At 42.0% G+C, this 16,831-nt stretch overlaps 1 protein-coding gene across 1 annotated transcript in view; it reads right to left on the bottom strand.

The window, feature by feature from the left end:
* The window catches only part of TDRD9 (tudor domain containing 9), a 136,420-nt gene that overhangs the window by 29,915 nt on the left and 89,674 nt on the right, over nucleotides 1-16,831 (bottom strand). Inside the window, exons 20-25 of the mRNA XM_074956329.1 lie at nucleotides 14,919-14,972; nucleotides 9,781-9,894; nucleotides 7,044-7,151; nucleotides 6,347-6,447; nucleotides 5,523-5,696; nucleotides 3,780-3,891 (exon numbers count right to left, since the gene is read on the bottom strand). Of these exons, the coding sequence (XP_074812430.1) occupies nucleotides 3,780-3,891; nucleotides 5,523-5,696; nucleotides 6,347-6,447; nucleotides 7,044-7,151; nucleotides 9,781-9,894; nucleotides 14,919-14,972 (663 nt within the window). The remainder of the gene's footprint in view (nucleotides 1-3,779; nucleotides 3,892-5,522; nucleotides 5,697-6,346; nucleotides 6,448-7,043; nucleotides 7,152-9,780; nucleotides 9,895-14,918; nucleotides 14,973-16,831) is intronic.

The raw sequence follows: 16,831 nt of genomic DNA, 5'->3' as shown, positions 1-16,831 counted from the left end.
GCCAGCTGAATGAAGTCCTCCGCATCCTTAGGGTCTCTTCCTGACCTACTCTGGGTTTCCTGGTCAGATTTTTCTGTGGTGGAGTACCAGTTTATTGGTGGATGGGTGGTCCCAATACGCTTGTCCGACTCAAAAGTTCCATTCCCCAGCAATGCTAGGGTCAGTTGGCTGACAACAAGGAGGACATGATTTTCACACTGTAAAGCCTATTAAAGCTGCCTTGCAGATGGAGCACTTTCTAGGCTCAGCCTAGTGCTTGAGTTACTACTCTGCCATTCCCTAAAAGGGGGCAGAGGAACTCAGCAGAGAGGCACTGCAGCGGAGACTCTTGGTGGGTTCAGACACAGGCTGCTAAATACCTGGTCCAGGTGGTGGAGAGAACAAAGAAGGCTGCTCACTACTGCCTGAAAACGAAAAAAAATTAGAAAGGGAAGGCGAGAAGCAAAGAGAACCATCACGGACAGGTGTCACAAAGGCAGAATTTCTGGCAGCAGGCCAGAAAGAGGGGCATGGCTAGGTCAGGTTGTGCTACAGCTTTGAACTGCCTCCAGAAACTGCAGATAGAAGGGGAATCGCCCATATGTAGCAGAAGAGTGAGAGAGACTGGGCTGCAGAAGTGCTGGGTTGTGGCATGGAAGCAGCTCAGCGCCAAGTTTCAGCAAGAGCTCTTCTGAGCTGCAAAATCCCCGTGGGGAGGTTTTTCTCTTAGAGGAATCCCTGATGGGTGACCTATCTCTGGGGCTTATAACCCCATGCAGTCTGGGGTTCACTTCACTGTTGCAGTCGGGAACGAACGTTCAGGTTGGAGCTCTCAAAGTCACAAGCCCATACTGCCACTCTTAGATTCAGAAGGCTCACATACAGGGTGTATTTGACAGCTTAGCTCGGAAACTGGTCTCATTTGTTTGGTCATTAGGAAGACATGAAGTCAGGCCTCCCTGTCCTTCCTAGGTGTGGAGCTGAAAGACTTACAATTCACATGTTTAGTGGGAATGTGCATCTCTCCCAGACAAGAGACACTTGAAACTGGAATAGCTCTTTCACATGATGGGCAGTGTTTAAACCTAGGTGAGCTCAACAATGCCACAGTGAATAACTAATAAAAGTTGGTTTCAGAGTAGCAGCCATGTTAGTCTGTATCCGCAAAAAGAAAAGGAGTACTTGTGGCACCTTAGAGACTAACAAATTTATTTGAGCATAAGCTTTCGTGAGCTACAGCTCACTTCATCAGATGCATGCAGTGGAAAGTACAGTAGGGGGATTTTATATACACAGAGAACATGAAACCATGGGTGTTACCATACACACTGTAACAAGAGTGATCAGGTAAGGTGAGCTATTACCAGCAGGAGAGAAAAAAAACCTTTTGTAGTGATAATCAAGGCGGGCCATTTCCAGCAGTTGACAAGAACGTGTGAGGAACAGTGGGGGGAGAGGGAGGGGAATAAACAGGGGGAAATAGTTTTACTTTGTGTAATGACACATCCACTCCCAGTCTTTATTCAAGCTTAATTTAATGGTGTCCAGTTTGCAACCACACACCACACAACAAAAACACTAACCCAGGAACCTATCCTTGCAACAAAGCCCGTTGCCGATTGTGTCCACATATCTATTCAGGGGACACCAACATAGGGCCTAATCACATCAGCCACTATCAGAGGCTCATTCACCTGCACATCTACCAGTGTGATATATGCCATCATGTGCCAGCAATGCCCCTCTGCCATGTACACTGGCCAAACCAGACAGTCTCTACGTAAAAGAATAAATGGACACAAATCAGACGTCAAGAATTATAACATTCAAAAACCAGTCGGAGAACACTTCAATCTTTTTTCACTCGATTACAGACCTAAAAGTCGCAATTCTTCAACAAAAAGACTTCAAAACCAGACTCCAACAAGAGACTGCTGAATTGGAATTAATTTGCAAACTGGACACCATTAAATTAGGCTTGAATAAAGACTGGGAGTGGATGTGTCATTACACAAAGTAAAACTATTTCCCCATGTTTATTCCCCCCCCCCCCCGTTCCTCACACGTTCTTGTCAACTGCTGGAAATGGCCCACCTTGATTATCGCTACAAAAGGTTTATTTTCTCTCGTGCTGGTAATAGCTCACCTTACCTGATCACTCTCGTTACAGTGTGTATGGTAACACCCATGGTTTCATGTTCTCTGTGTATATTAAATCCCCCTACTGTACTTTCCGCTGCATGCATCCGATGAAGTGAGCTGTAGCTCACAAAAGCTTATGCTCAAATAAATTTGTTTGTCTCTAAGGTGCCACAAGTACTCCTTTTCTTTTTAATAAAAAGTTGAAACAGACAAACAAACTAATAACTATTCAACTAATAACAAATAACACTGTATTTGTAGTTGGGTAGCTAAGGCGATCAAGAAGGTTGCCAGTCAAGCCATGAAGTGGTGAGAGGAGCTGAATGGTGGCGGGCATGCCCTGCCCTTATATGACATCACAGCACAGGATGACGACTGGAGAGCACACACATGCCCTACAGGCACCGATGGCTAAAAAGACACTGTCAAGGTTCCTTCCCCACTCTGAACTCTAGGGTACAGATGTGGGGACCTGCATGAAAAACCCCCTAAGCTTATTTTTACCAGCTTAGGTTAAAACTTCCCCAAGGTACACACTGTTTTACCTTTTGCCCCTGGACTTTATTGCTGCCACCACCAAGTGTCTGACAAATATATAACAGGGAAAGAGCCCGCTTGGAAACATCTTTCCTCCGCAAAATCCTCCCAAACCCTACACCCCCTTTCCTGGGGAAGGCTTGATAAAAAATCCTCACCAATTTGCATAGGTGAACACAGACCCAAACCCTTGGATCTTAAGAACAATGAAAAAGCAATCGGGTTCTTAAAAGAAGAATTTTAATTGAAGAAAAAGTAAAAGAATCACCTCTGTAAAATCAGGATGGTAAATACCTTACAGGGTAATCAGATTCAAAACACAGAGAATCCCTCTAGGCAAAACCTTAAGTTACAAAAAGACACAAAAACAGGAATATACATTCCATTCAGCACAACTTATTTTATCAGCCATTTAAACAAAAAAACAGAATCTAACGCATATCTAACTAGATTGCTTATTAACTCTTTACAGGAGTTCTGATCTGCATTCCTGCTCTGGTCCCGGCAAAAGCAACACATACAGAGAGAACCTTTGTTTCTCCCGCCCTCCAGCTTTGAAAGTATCTTGTCTCCTCATTGGTCATTTTGGTCAGATGCCAGCAAGGTTATCCTAGCTTCTTAACCCTTTACAGGTGAAAGGGTTTTTCCTCTGGCCAGGAGGGATTAAAGGTGTTTACCCTTCCCTTTATATTTATGACAGACAGTGATCTGTAACACGAGGTGCATGTGCACCATCAGTAGAATGGGCACATGGACAATCACACAAAGGACAATTTAAGGTTATGTAAAAATTGATTGAAGAGCTATATCTAGTTAAAATGTATTTGCTTTTTAAATTTCACTTCCACTTACTGTTTGTTTCCACTCGCTCCCAAAATGTGCTAAAGTGGCTGTACAAACAAACAAGGGACAGCCCATGCCTTACCATAGCGAGATTATTATTTACTTACAAATGTTTTAAATTTTAGAGAAGTTGCTTATTTCCCCAAATGATCCTATTCCATGAAAAAAAGCTTCAAACCCTTCCTCCACTATTTCCAGTTTTTAGCTGTGTTTGTATAGAGGAATCTTTAAGAGATTTATGAGGTATGGTCAGCATTTTAGTGACAGAACTTTCCTACCTCTGTGACACAGATGGACAAGGGAAGGCTTGCAATTGTCTGTGACTGTTCTAGAGCACCAAACGAGGTTTGCATAGGCTCTACGGTCTGCTTCTGAAAGTCCACATTTACTCTAAAAAACATAATTGAATACAAATATAATCCTTTACGCACTATGTTCTGGGATTTTTCTGAAGTGAGAATTTAAAGTTCGGTTTAATAAAAATGAACCTGAGTCACTTTCTATCTAGGTCTAAAACATAGTTGAGGCATTTATACCTAGCAAGAAAGATATGAGCCCTAAAATGCATATATTACAGTATGGTCCGTGCTTAAAATAAATAAAGGTAGAATGGGGGAGCGCTATGAAAATCCAACAGACCATTGAGAAATTATGTTTTATGTGCCTGCTGTGGCATAACAAATAATGATACATGCAAAGTAGCAGCTTCCCTACCAAATTCTTATAAAATTCACAAAAGCCTAGATTTAATAACTGAGTTTTCCACTATGGCGTCTCTTTTAAGGTTAAGTTATGAAAAAAAATATTTAGGTTGATTACACTAAAGATAAATTCCAAAATATTCTCTCTTTAAGAACATAGAAGTTGCTAGTAATTGACAAGAGTTAAGAAATTAAATATTAATCCTCAGATGTAAATGGGCTGCCTACGCTTCTTAAGGTGCTTTAATAATTCATATTCATATGGATCTTACCAATAATCTTATGGTCTACATAAGCTTTGTTGAAAAGTCCGTATAATCAATGGGAGCTGCAGGTGCATGCACTCTGAACTTAAGGCCATAATTCTGCCTTCAGCCATTTTAACATTTTGAAATATCATATCCAAAGCTTACGGACTAATTTCAGAGTTGCAGCTGAACAGGAACATTTGGCAGAGGGATGTTTCAGCAAGTTGTGTCTAAGAATAAGGGTCGAGTACCCAGGGCAAGCCACTGTTAACAGATTCTTCCAGCAGAACCTTTTCCCTGGACCACTGGACATGGCCTACTCAAGTGGTCTACACTTTCAGTCTGATGGATTCTCCATAGGAGAATAAAAGGTGTTTGCCCAAACATTTTATCAAGGTTTGTTCATTTCTACTTAAGAATGGTTAGTGTCAGCTCAGTGTCCCAAGTCCCTGTGGAGGTTTCAAGAGGTGGAAGGACACTAACAGAGCTTGCAAGCAACACGGGGTGGACACCACTTCTGCCTACACTGCATCTCCAGCCACCAAAAGGTGGGTTTCCCTAATGTCCCCAATGTGCTGCTACTCCTCCCCTTTGGTCTTCAAGTACCCCCTCAACTACCACTACACACATATGCCTACCTGATGCTCACAACATATTAACGCCACATGGCAAGGCAGATGGGTAAGAACTCTGCAGGTTTTGAATATGCATTCAGACTGCTTTTAACCAACAAAATACCCCCAAAACTATTCAAACACACCAGTCCCACTAAGAAGAAATACAAATCTGAGGTTCCCAGACCAAGCCATTTTTGAGTTATAAGTAGCCCCCCCCCCCAAAAAAAAGTGTTCAGTTAGTGATTTTACAATTTCTTTATTTAACACTCTGTCCAAGTCATCTAAACCCTCCAGAATAATTCTGCCCCGGCATAAGATTATGTCTTTGATATCTGAAGTGGACTGGTTTAGTTTTGGTTACGACAGAGGCAGTTCACACTTGATCTTAAAATAAAACAGAGGCCTTGTTCCAACCTAAGACCATGAAGAGACTAGTTTCTCTCCATATGCAATACCTTGTGTGCCTCAATCCTGTAAATGTCACTCCCTCCATTTTTCCTTCAATCATTTCTGGAGGATGAACACTGAGTTCAAGCGGACTTCTTAACTGGAACATTTTAAGTGCCATATACACTGCTGGAAGAATTTTAAACCGCTCTGCTGGATTACGAGAGAACTCCACAAAGGCTCTGTTTCAAAAAAACAAACAAACCCCTGCAGTGGGTACTTTATTTGAGGAAAAAGTGGATCTGTTCTTCTCCTGGCCCACTTCTGAGCAGGTAAGAGAAATGCAAAAATGTTTATAGTGTCACAGCCACTGCTCAATCTCTCCCTATGTACCTTTAGAACTTTTTTACATATAATTATGGCTATAATTAAATTATTCTAGCATGCTCAAGATTATTGTGTAAATGCAGACATAGCAATATAAACAGGAAGAATTTTGGGAAGATACAACAGAATTAATCATGAAGGTGTTGAAATCTGAAGAAGGCAGAGAAAAGCAATGTTACCAAGGTTCTCAAACACTGGCAGCCTTTTTAGGGGGCTACTGTTACATAAAAGAAGAAAATGACAACGGTGGGTAAAAAGACTGGTTTCTCTACTACTAGTTGATAAACAAACATACTCAGTCTCAAGCCTGCTTCTCTCTCTCTGTCCAACATTTGATTTTCAACGTACACATCTCCTCAACTACTTATACAGATCACATCACAGGAGAGATCACTAACTGTTGCAGACAGATCACAGGGTAACAAAAGCAGTGACATGATTTTTAAATTAGTCTCCACTCCTCACTTCATAATTATGATATGTAAAATAATACATTTTTACTTACTTTGTTCCATCATATGCAATGGATTTTACTTGACCACACTGTCTAAAGAGTGACTGCAGCTGTTTATAGTATAGGAAACCATAGGGAGGAATGTTCTTCAACTGTCACAAAAAATAAAGTTAATATTTGCACAGTTTTAAAAATTTTAATGGATTATGCATTTAACCAGAGCCTTGAAGTATTTGTCTTCTCTAATATTCAAAAGAGATGTAATATTTATAACTGTAGTAAATGCCATCAAAATTCTGAAGTTATTTTGAATAAAGGTAGATTTTGTATCAAAATTTATTTTAAAAAAATAGGTACCCCAAAGTTCCAAGAATTTGTGATTAATGATGCTCTGCTTCCTCCAAAGTAATGCTCAACATATTCAAGACTGGTTTCAGAGTAGCAGCCGTGTTAGTCTGTATTCGCAAAAGGAAAAGAAGTACTTGTGGCACTTTAGAGACTAACCAATTTATTTGAGCATAAGCTTTCGTGAGCTACAGCTCACTTCATTGGATGCATCCGATGAAGTGAGCTGTAGCTAACGAAAGCTTATGCTCAAATAAATTGGTTAGTCTCTAAGGTGCCACAAGTACTCCTTTTCTTATTCCTCTTCTGTTGCAAGAGAGAACGAAACTGCAAAATACCACCCTCAACACTGAAATCTCACATAATTGAAATACACAGTAGATTACTCATTGCCTTAACATACCATTACAATGGTTTTAGAATCTCTGCCAGCCAGTTCCTTCACAGCAATTTCTTCATCACATTGTCCAAAAGTAAAATAGTTTGGGTAGAAAGCACCAGCCATTACAACCTGAAATAAAGCCAATATTTTGCTAAAATGCAACACATTGTATTTAGTTCCTCTCAATGGGACATATTTGCCTTTCAATGCAATTGCAGAACAATTTCATTAATGAAAGCTGTGTGTGTGGCTATCCCCTCTCTAAGGGAACAACTGTAAAATATAACATTTCAGTTTAAAATTACAAGGCATAGATTCCTAAAGAATAATTTCATAAAAAGGGATTCCCCTCTATAACAATTTTTAGTATTTATATAAGTACATATGATCTGTTCAAATTATGAAAATCCACTGGCATTGTGGGTAATGCCCCGTGTCTCAATCATCACAGAAAATATTCTTGATTTTCACAGTAGTCATGAAATAGCTAAATGAACAGGGTTCTACAGAGCACATAAGACTCGCTCACTTTGCACTAACAATATTCACATTAGACCTCAACGCGTTTGATGGCACAGACCTGAATTAAAATTTCACTGAAGACTCAATAATGGGTTGTCTTTCACATCACCAATACCTATCTGAAAATAAGCTCACTATCAGCCCAGAGGCAATTTCACTTGACAGAGAACTTACGAGGTTATCTGCACAAAATTTGGAAGTGATCCAATTTTTTTAGTAACTACACAGCCAATGAAGGTCCAAATGTGGCATCCCACACAGGAGTAATGCAGCGCACTCCTGGACTGTTTAGTTTGCTAAATTTTTTATTTTTATTCTCTACCCCCAGAGTGTCCTTCCAAACTAGTTTATTTTTATGACTAATTTGGACAGCCACAGCAAAATGACATATCAGGTTTGGTTTTATTTTGATAAACTGTCAGAAGTGAAGGGAAGAGAGGTGAGGAATGGAGGGGTAACACACGGTTATGTGCCGCCACTCCTCCCACTTCATTTCTGCAAGTGCATTGCTGCCCAGCTGAAGGAGAATGCACCTAGGCTCCGCTGACTCTACAGCTGAAGCCGCCTCCTGGGTCCTAGTGCCAGTAGAGCTACCTTTTGGGTGCTGGGAGCCTTCCCGTTTTCTGTGCAACAGTGAGTGCCCGCAATGGGGCTGGGGAAATGAGGGAAGGGTGGTGAGGAGAAGAGGCAGTGGGGAAGGAAGAGGGGGTGGACTAGAGCAGGGGGAGGGGAATGTGTGAGTGAGGGGAGGAGGACGGGGATGGGGCAGTAGGCGAGGGAGATGAGATGGGGAAGAAAATGAGATAGGGAAATCATGGGGGGAAGTGGGAGCATGGCATGCAGCGTTCCCTTGGCAGTAGCTGCAGCTCCCCCATAAAACAGGCCCTATCCCAACGAATCCCCCATACCCAGACCCCCACCCCACGGCACCTGGACCCCTCACCCCATCAAGCCCTACTCCCCCAGCACCTGGAGCCCCCCACTAAACTCTCCACCCCTGTGCTGAGCCCCATTTCCCCACACGCAGACCCCCGCCCCCGTGCTGAGCCCCAACCATCTTCACCTGGATCCCCTGCAGAGTCCCATTGCCACTGCACCCGGAACCCCCCAATGAGCCCCTGTGTATCCAGCTCCCCCACTGAGCCACGTGCACACAGAAACCTCTCACCTCACACCTAGATCCCCACACACTAAGCCCCTCCACACTTGGATCCTGAGCCTGTCCACCCAGGCCTGGTGTGCCTGGTGCAGAGCCCAGGGGTGTTTCTGGGGCAGGCCTGGCTCTTGCATTGTGTCAGGGTCAGGTGCAGCCTCACAGCCGAGTCCCTGTTCCCAGGAAGGTGGGGGCTTCCGAGTGATCTCCCACCTCAGTGCAGCCAGTGGCCTGTGCTCCCCACTGCCATGTTGGAGCCACATTTATTTGACAAATAAAATTTGCAGAATTTTAAAATATTGTGCACATAATTTTTACTTTTTTTGCCACAGAATTCCCTCAGGAATAAACTTTTTTGGAAGAAAGGCACCACTGGCAGGCAGGTTTGTGAGTCTGCAGCCACAGAAGGAAGCAACGGGATGTGCAGAGACCTCCTGCAGGCAGGTTTGCAAGGCTGCAGCTAGGGAAGTAGTGCTGGGACATGCCTTCTCTGGCTGCAGCCCTGCAAAACTTGCCTGCAGTCAGTGATCACCTTCCTCCTCCCTTCCTTCTGGGGCTGCAGCCCAAGAAACCTGCCTACACACATGGACCAAACAGGAGATAAGGGGCTCTGGGCTGGGAGGGCAGAGCTGTGGTAAGAGCAGTAGCAGGGAGCGGGGCTGCAGCCCGACTGCCAGAGCTGCACCACGCATCTCCTTACACCTAACACACTGTGCCCTGCGGTGGGACCACACGCAGGGAAGGAAGCGCAGGGAGAGGTACAGGCATGCGGCTTTGTGGGTCCCATTGTCCCCACTTCCCATAGAAAGCCCCAGCATCTGGGCTGCAACCCTGCCCCACACCTCAGGTGCTCCCCTCCCTGCAGGCAGGTTTGCAGAGCTGCAGCCAGGGAAAGCACCTCCCAGTGCTTCCTTCCCTGGCTGCAGCCTCACAAACCTGACTTCTGCTTATTAGCAACTGCCAGATAGCTTTTTGCTGGCAACCGAGGCGATGCTAGTAAGTATAAATACTGTACTGTAAATTAAAGTATTGCCATTCCAAAAGAAAAATCAAGAAATCAGCTATATATATTAATCCTCCTACCTGCAAAATGAAGCGCTGTTTGTATATATACTCCTGATCCATAACAGGTGGAGTATTAATATACATGTTGAATGATTTTATTCGATTCTTCAGCTCTTCAAACAATTCAGCCACCTGAAATTTTAATTCTAAATAAGGCTAAACAGATTAAAGCCATTTACAAACAAAAATAAGAAATATATAAACCTGCAATAGAAATTGTCAATCAAAATGGGGAAGCTCCTATCCATTTTTGTAGGAACCAAAGGCATCAATTTCATACAATATATTATTGTTAATATATGCTGGCTAGCACATTAATAATATGTATTATCTGCTATATACATATATATATATATATACATACACACACACACACACACACACACACACACGCACTAAGCACCAATAGCATTAAGCACAAATATTCTAACAGTGATAATAACCTAAACTGGCCTATATCATAATCTTGTTCACTTATACTAAGTATCCCATAACACTTTGCATTTGCTGAAGTAAGCATCTGGCACAAGCAGATAGGAAACTTGCCAAAATCAAGATACATTTCATTCTATGTCTTAGTACCAGATAGGGATGTAACTTCCGGGACCAGTACCTGGAAAGCTAGCATTCAAAACAAAGATAAGGAAGGAACATAGCTGCATGGGACTGTTCTTTGGAGACTGGAATCGTATAGAATTTTTTCCAGTACCATATTACTGAACCTGACTGACACTGGTTATTTGGGCTCTTGAGTATATTTCAGAACGAACTAAATTGTGGTCAAGCAATTGACTATACAATTTATCAACACTATTCTATGAAAGAAATATTTCTTCACACCGCTTAATATCTTAATATCTCTACTCCTAGAAAGGCTGTCCAGCAAACCCCTAATAAGAGATTTGACTGACTGACCCCAGAGGCAAAAACATGGAGTTGCATTTTCTCAATTAACAGCTCAAGATCCATCCTCCAAGAGAGCTCTCTCTAATGCAAAATTCCCTTGCTGAAAAGTACATCATGCATTAAGCACAGAAATAGAGGAAGAAGAGCTGTAATAACCTTTGACATGAAGGTTTTTGTGCTCTCTTTGAAGAAAATGTTTTATGCAATGGTGAGAGGCCAGCCTGAATTTCCTTCTGTTATCCAGGACACTTGCCAACACAAAGGTTTGCATCTTCAGGGAGCTGTGGCAGTGATCAAACACACAGCACCCTGAACTCAGCCAAGAACCCATCTAGCTTTGCCTTAAGGGATAGCTGGGCTCTGTAGCTATAACAGTGAGCAAACTTTCAGCATTTAGCAGAGTATGTTCTGTTAAGCTTTCTGTGAAGCTAGATGAGTGCTCATCACTTTCCTGTAGCCCCTGCAACTTTAAGTGAGCTTGGGTCCACCAAGTAAGAGGCATGTCTTACTTGTGCAACAATGCACACCTAATGTCTTCCCCACCCAATTGCTTTCTGAAGGAAGCAACTGTGGAAATGCTGTCCAGCAGGACTATAATATAGTAGCCAATCAGGCATTCCTTCTGAATCAACAGTGCCCATCACACAGCATGAAGTTCTAGGAAACTGATACTCCTGTGGTTTTTTTCTTGGACAACAACCCTGCTCAGAAGCCCAATCAAGATGGCTGCCTTGATAAGCCCACATTCCTGGATAGGACAGTTAAAAGTTGCAATTTGAAAAGTTAGCCAGTTTACTTTTTGGAGGAATGGTAGCACTCTGTGGGAGGATGCTGAGGTGGCTGGGCAGACTGGACTTGTTCACCATTATGTCAACATGAACTTCTCTAGGGCTCATATGCAGTCTGCCAAAAGGATGACATTAAACCATCTTTCCTAGAAGGCATTCCTGTGCAAGACACAAGCTCTTCCTGTTCTTCAACTGAAGATAATCTGTTGTCATCTCATCACATATTGTAATACCTTCCTCTTGGTAATGTGTCCATTATATAATTACAATTTTCTGAAGTGTTTAGTAACATTTCCCATCCTGTTGGTTCTTTAAAAACACACTTCCCCTTTCACACAACTTTACCCAGGTGGATCCTTATTTTTTGTTCAGTATTTCTGCAATTTCTACCATTAAATACAGAGTCACCCAGATGACATCTCCATTATAGATGGGACTGGCAGCATTGCTTATAGTTAAGGTTGCCTACCACTTTGCACTCTACGGCCCTGTTTTCAATCACTGACTTTAGCAAATTTATAAGTCGTCAGGCTGAAACTTTCCATGCTGTGTAAGTGTGTGTCTGCCTAACGTTTTTTTCTTCAAAATTTCAACAAAAATAGTTCAGCCATTGCCAGAAACAAGGTTTTGGGGGAAATGTATTTTGACCAATTCTTAATTAAAAAAAAAATCCTACAGTCATTTTAATGAGAATCTCTCGTACCTCCTGCTTTGGAACAGGAACTTGAATACTGGTAGGTGAAAATCCACTCACATAGCCTTTGAAAAATCACCATTTGCACAAGCCAGAAAAATTCTCTGAAGATACCATCATCACTTATGTTGCAGCACCTGAGCAGGCCTTTCACTCACTCCTCCAACTTGCTGGGAGTTGCTGCAGCACCAGACATTGGAACTGAAAGCAAGGACTCTTCTGTGCTTTCAGTGCTCCCTATGCTGGTACCCAGGTAGCATAGAGGACGCAGAGGAAACATCTTGACTCAAACAGAGGGGCTCAGAGACAAGAGTTGGGAAGAAGGGAGGGGGAAGAATACAGCAGGTGCCAGGGAAAAAATAGGAGTAAAGGGGAGTAGGAACAGTTCAATAATGACCAGAGGGAACTCCCCTCCAGAACCTGAAACTTAATCCAGAATTCCAGAGTCTCACATTCCTCTGGTACCTAAAAATAGCTGTGAAACGTACTGGCAAACTCTGTCATCAACCTTTAGTTGCTGATCCATATAGAAGATAATAGTCTTAATACCACCACTTATTCAATTAGGTCACACGATGGAAGTTTGTGGTGTGGCTATAAAAGTCCAACCCTGTTAATTACCCAAATGTGAGAGTCGGGGTGTCAGTATAGCTCCTCGCAGTGAAACATAATTTTTTTCTGTTTGCTTTTTTTAAAAACCTAGGAAACGACATCCAAAAAACAAAGTAAAAGGAAAGCTGAGGTTGCAAAGTTAAGTATTCAAAATTAGGAAATGCCAGAAAGGTCATCAATGCAACCTTAATCTCACCCCCTTTGTATGTGTGCATTATGACAGTATGTAAACATGTAATTAAAAACTATGTTTCCCCACAGGACCCTGGACTCATTCATTGCATAGGATGGACTGTGCCCTGGGAACAAACTGGGGTTGTGCAGGGAACGAGGCTGCTGTCTGTAGGACCCTAACCTGGTTTGCTGAAGAAAGCAGGGGACAGCAGAAAGGGAAAAAACAGTCTTGTGGTTAAGACAGGTGACTGTAGCCCTAGAGAACTGGATTGTATCCCTGCCTCTGTCACAAAGTTCCCATGTGACCCTGGGCAACTCACAAAAACCAGTTTCTTCCACAGGAAGCCACTAACTCTGCACTTCTTACTTTCTGGGTGTTTAACCGGTTACATCTGAGCCAAAATCTGGATAAGTGTTCAACACTCAGAGCTGCAACCGAACTCAATGGGTGCTGTGAGCTGAGCATACAAAGTGCCAGAAAAATGGTAAGTAGTCTGAAAAATCAAGGTCTAGGCATCTCAATATACGCACCCAAATTTAAAGCACACTTGACAATTTTGTCCTTAATCTCTGTGCCTCAGTTCCCCAGCTGTTAAATGGGGATGGATGACATCACCTCTCTTCAAATCGATGTTGTAAAGTTAATGATGATTTTGAAGCACTGGGATGTTGTGGTGATGAGTGTCCTAGAAAAGCCTATGAAGAAGTTAATTCTGCATTCAGGGCAGGATTTGGATAGTATGTGCACTAAGACCTGGGGCCACTCATTGAAAGAGGATAAAAAAATATTGAACTCATTCACTGAGCACCATCCATCCTATATGCTGAATGAGACAAGAGTTCTGTGGAAAAAATAGTATTTGGTCATGTAATTAGAGACCATCATACAATATATGTATAATAAGACCAATTTAAAGGTTGCACAGGCAACCATGTCTGAACTATTGTGTGCTTAATTTTGCAATCTTAATCTCCTAACATGTTATATACTACTATATATTGCCTAGGCTTTTTTTGCTTAAACTTCCTTTTTCACTATGTAAAAATCTCTACTTTTTTCTTAGTTAATTTGCAGGTATTTTTGTCAGTGAGCTTTATTTTTTGAAACTCATTTTAATAAGATGTTGTAATTCAGTAGTTTATAACGAAGTGTGACAGATACGCAAACTAAATAAGTGTACTTTCATTTAACATTCACCACTATTCTTCATGGGATGGCTTACAATGGGAGCTCTCTCTTTTTATGTGTTTTAGAACCCAATATTATTTCAGAAGTGCACTTTGCATGCTGCACTCAAACAGTACTCATGCTAGGAGCATGCTGTGATGGAACCATGGTTGGACTGTGTGAGAGAATGTGCGTATGAGTGAAAGAGAACAAAGCAGTTGCCTAATTAGGAACCTTGCTACTAGCAAGTGTAAGTGGGCAAAGGCATGTTCGGCTAATCCAGGTTATTCAGGAGTTCTAATTATTTTTCACTCAGCATGCCACATTAAGCTTGAAGCACTTCTGTGATAAGCAGTTTCCATTATCCACTGTAGTAACTTTAGTAACAAAATACCATATAACTTACCCATTTTAATTCTCATGATACAGCTGTGTTTGTTACACTTGTCCTAATAACTGTTTTTAAATTGCTCCAACTATAGAGCATAACATTATATTGCATTGAAAAAGGAGTACCCACAAGACTCCAACTCCAGCCAGTGTACTTCAAGTACCTGTATAACAAATAAATCTTGGGGAAAGAGGTTAAGATATATATACTTGAGGACCTTTAAATACTTATCAGTTTTACTTCACTTTAAATGCAGTGTCTTCTTGCAAAGATATACCAAAAAAAGTGTAAGTATAATATCTTAATTCTTAATTATTGTTTTTAAAGAGCAGCAGATTCATCCAGCGTCCTAATATATTTAGAAAATTAGGAAAGTGACATACTTGATAAATATCACAAACACTGTTGCTCATTTCAACTCACCTCTCTGATTCTCTTGATCTGAATATAATTTGATCGACCCCAGTCAAGTTCTTCCTGAAGGACACAGAGAAAATTAGAGATATAATGCAAACAGGGAATATTTGTTACCTGTTTATTTCCACACTGGTTCCCAACTTCCTCCTCAATCTACCACTAATGGGCTCTGACGCTCTCTGTGTAGATACTGAATAAGCAGTCCAGATTCACAACAGGAAGCTGTAGAATTAGGCCACACCATCTACATACCCATTTGCTCATCAGTCATGTATTTCCAAAGGTGTAAAGATGCTAGATATCAATTAGAAACATCATAACTATGGCACTCGTATACCACAGCAATTGAGGCCATATAAATACCTTAAATAAACTTACCAGTCCAAACCTTCCACATGACCTCCTTCATGATACACATTGCCCTGGAAAACAGGGTTTCACTTTTTCTGGATGCACAGTTTTAGCAGACATCAGACAGATAGGTCCTGCGGATAATTTGTCCTGGCTACTCAAGGGAGCTTCAGTAAATGTACACTGGTACTCATGATGTATGTAACAATCAGAAGGGTATCGAGAGAAGCCAAAATGGCCTCAATCTGAACACATCGTGCTCTGTGTTTTTTGATGAGGTCATTAATGGGGGAAAATAGTTACCTCTGTGGGTATCACGGACACTTGCCATGGGGGCAATAAAGGAGTTGTTTTTCAACAGGTAGTGAAAGTTTTAGGTTCTTGGGTTCAGAACCACTTCAAGAGTTTGCCTCAAGTCTTTTTTTTCCCTTTATCTGGTATTCATCAATCTTCCCTCATGACTTCCTTGAAGGAAGAGTGTAATGGAATGGTGGAGCTAGCTTTGACTTTAGAAAGAAGGAAATTACCTTTAACTTGGGTTTGATTCTCCTTTATCAAGATGAATTTCAATTGTTTCTACATCTCTCCTGGCTATTATTTCAAACATATGTAGCAGAAAGAATTTTGTTTCTTGGTCTCTTTCCCTCCCAGTTCTGACTCTGCAAGTTTCCCTTCCTCCAGAGCTGGAGAATGAATAAAGAGTGAAGCATCTTTTGGACAGCCTTTTTTTTTTTTTTTTTTTGGGGGGGGGGTGATTCCCTGATTTTTTCTGTTTAAACTTTATAAGCTATTTATGGGATAAAGCCATCAACTCCATCTCTTGGGGAGGACATTTCCCAAGAAGTGAACCTTTATGGTGAACAGGCAAGGACAGAGGTTCTCCAACTGTGGTCTGTGGACCAACAGTGGTCCACAAGCTCCATTCAGGTGGTTCGCAGATAGTTCCCTCTAAGGTGCACGCCTGGGCAGCCATACACGAGAGAAAGAAGGGCCACCCACCTAATTCGTAGAGCTGCACAAGCGTGGCTCCACTAATTAGGTGCCTGGACCCTGGAGAAGATGCACATGTAACGGGAAGTGGGGTGAGAAGAGGGCGTGGGGGGAATTTGGGATATGCAGTTCTGCGGTGGCCTGACAAAGAGGCGACTTTCCCCAGCTTCAGGGCTGCGGCTGCCAGGGGAGAGACGGCCCTCCTTCCCAGCCTCAGCTTGGGGGCTTCCGCAGCAGGGGAGAGAGGGAGACACCCGCTTCCTTCCCAGCCCCAGCTCGGAGGCTGCCACCACAGGGGAGAGAGGGCACATCCATTGCATCAGAAAGGTAAGACTACTGGTATTAAAATATGAGTTGTGTGCTTTTATTTGTAAAACAAAAAATGTTAATTATTAAGGTTTTTTATTTTTTATATAGTGCATTTATCCAAAGCACTTTACAATAGTTAGCTAACAGTACAAACAACATTTGGAAAGATCATTAAGTGGTCCGCCGAGACCCTCAGCAATGTTCAAGTGATCCGCGAAAAAAAAAGTTTGAGAACCACTGGGCTAGGAGGATTCCCCAGGGCTTTTTTA

The sequence above is a fragment of the Natator depressus genome, chromosome 6, assembly GCF_965152275.1.
Source record: "Natator depressus isolate rNatDep1 chromosome 6, rNatDep2.hap1, whole genome shotgun sequence".
Classification (NCBI taxonomy): domain Eukaryota; kingdom Metazoa; phylum Chordata; order Testudines; family Cheloniidae; genus Natator; species Natator depressus.
Note: the sequence above shows the minus strand (reverse complement) of the source record. Positions and strands in the feature narration are given on the sequence as shown.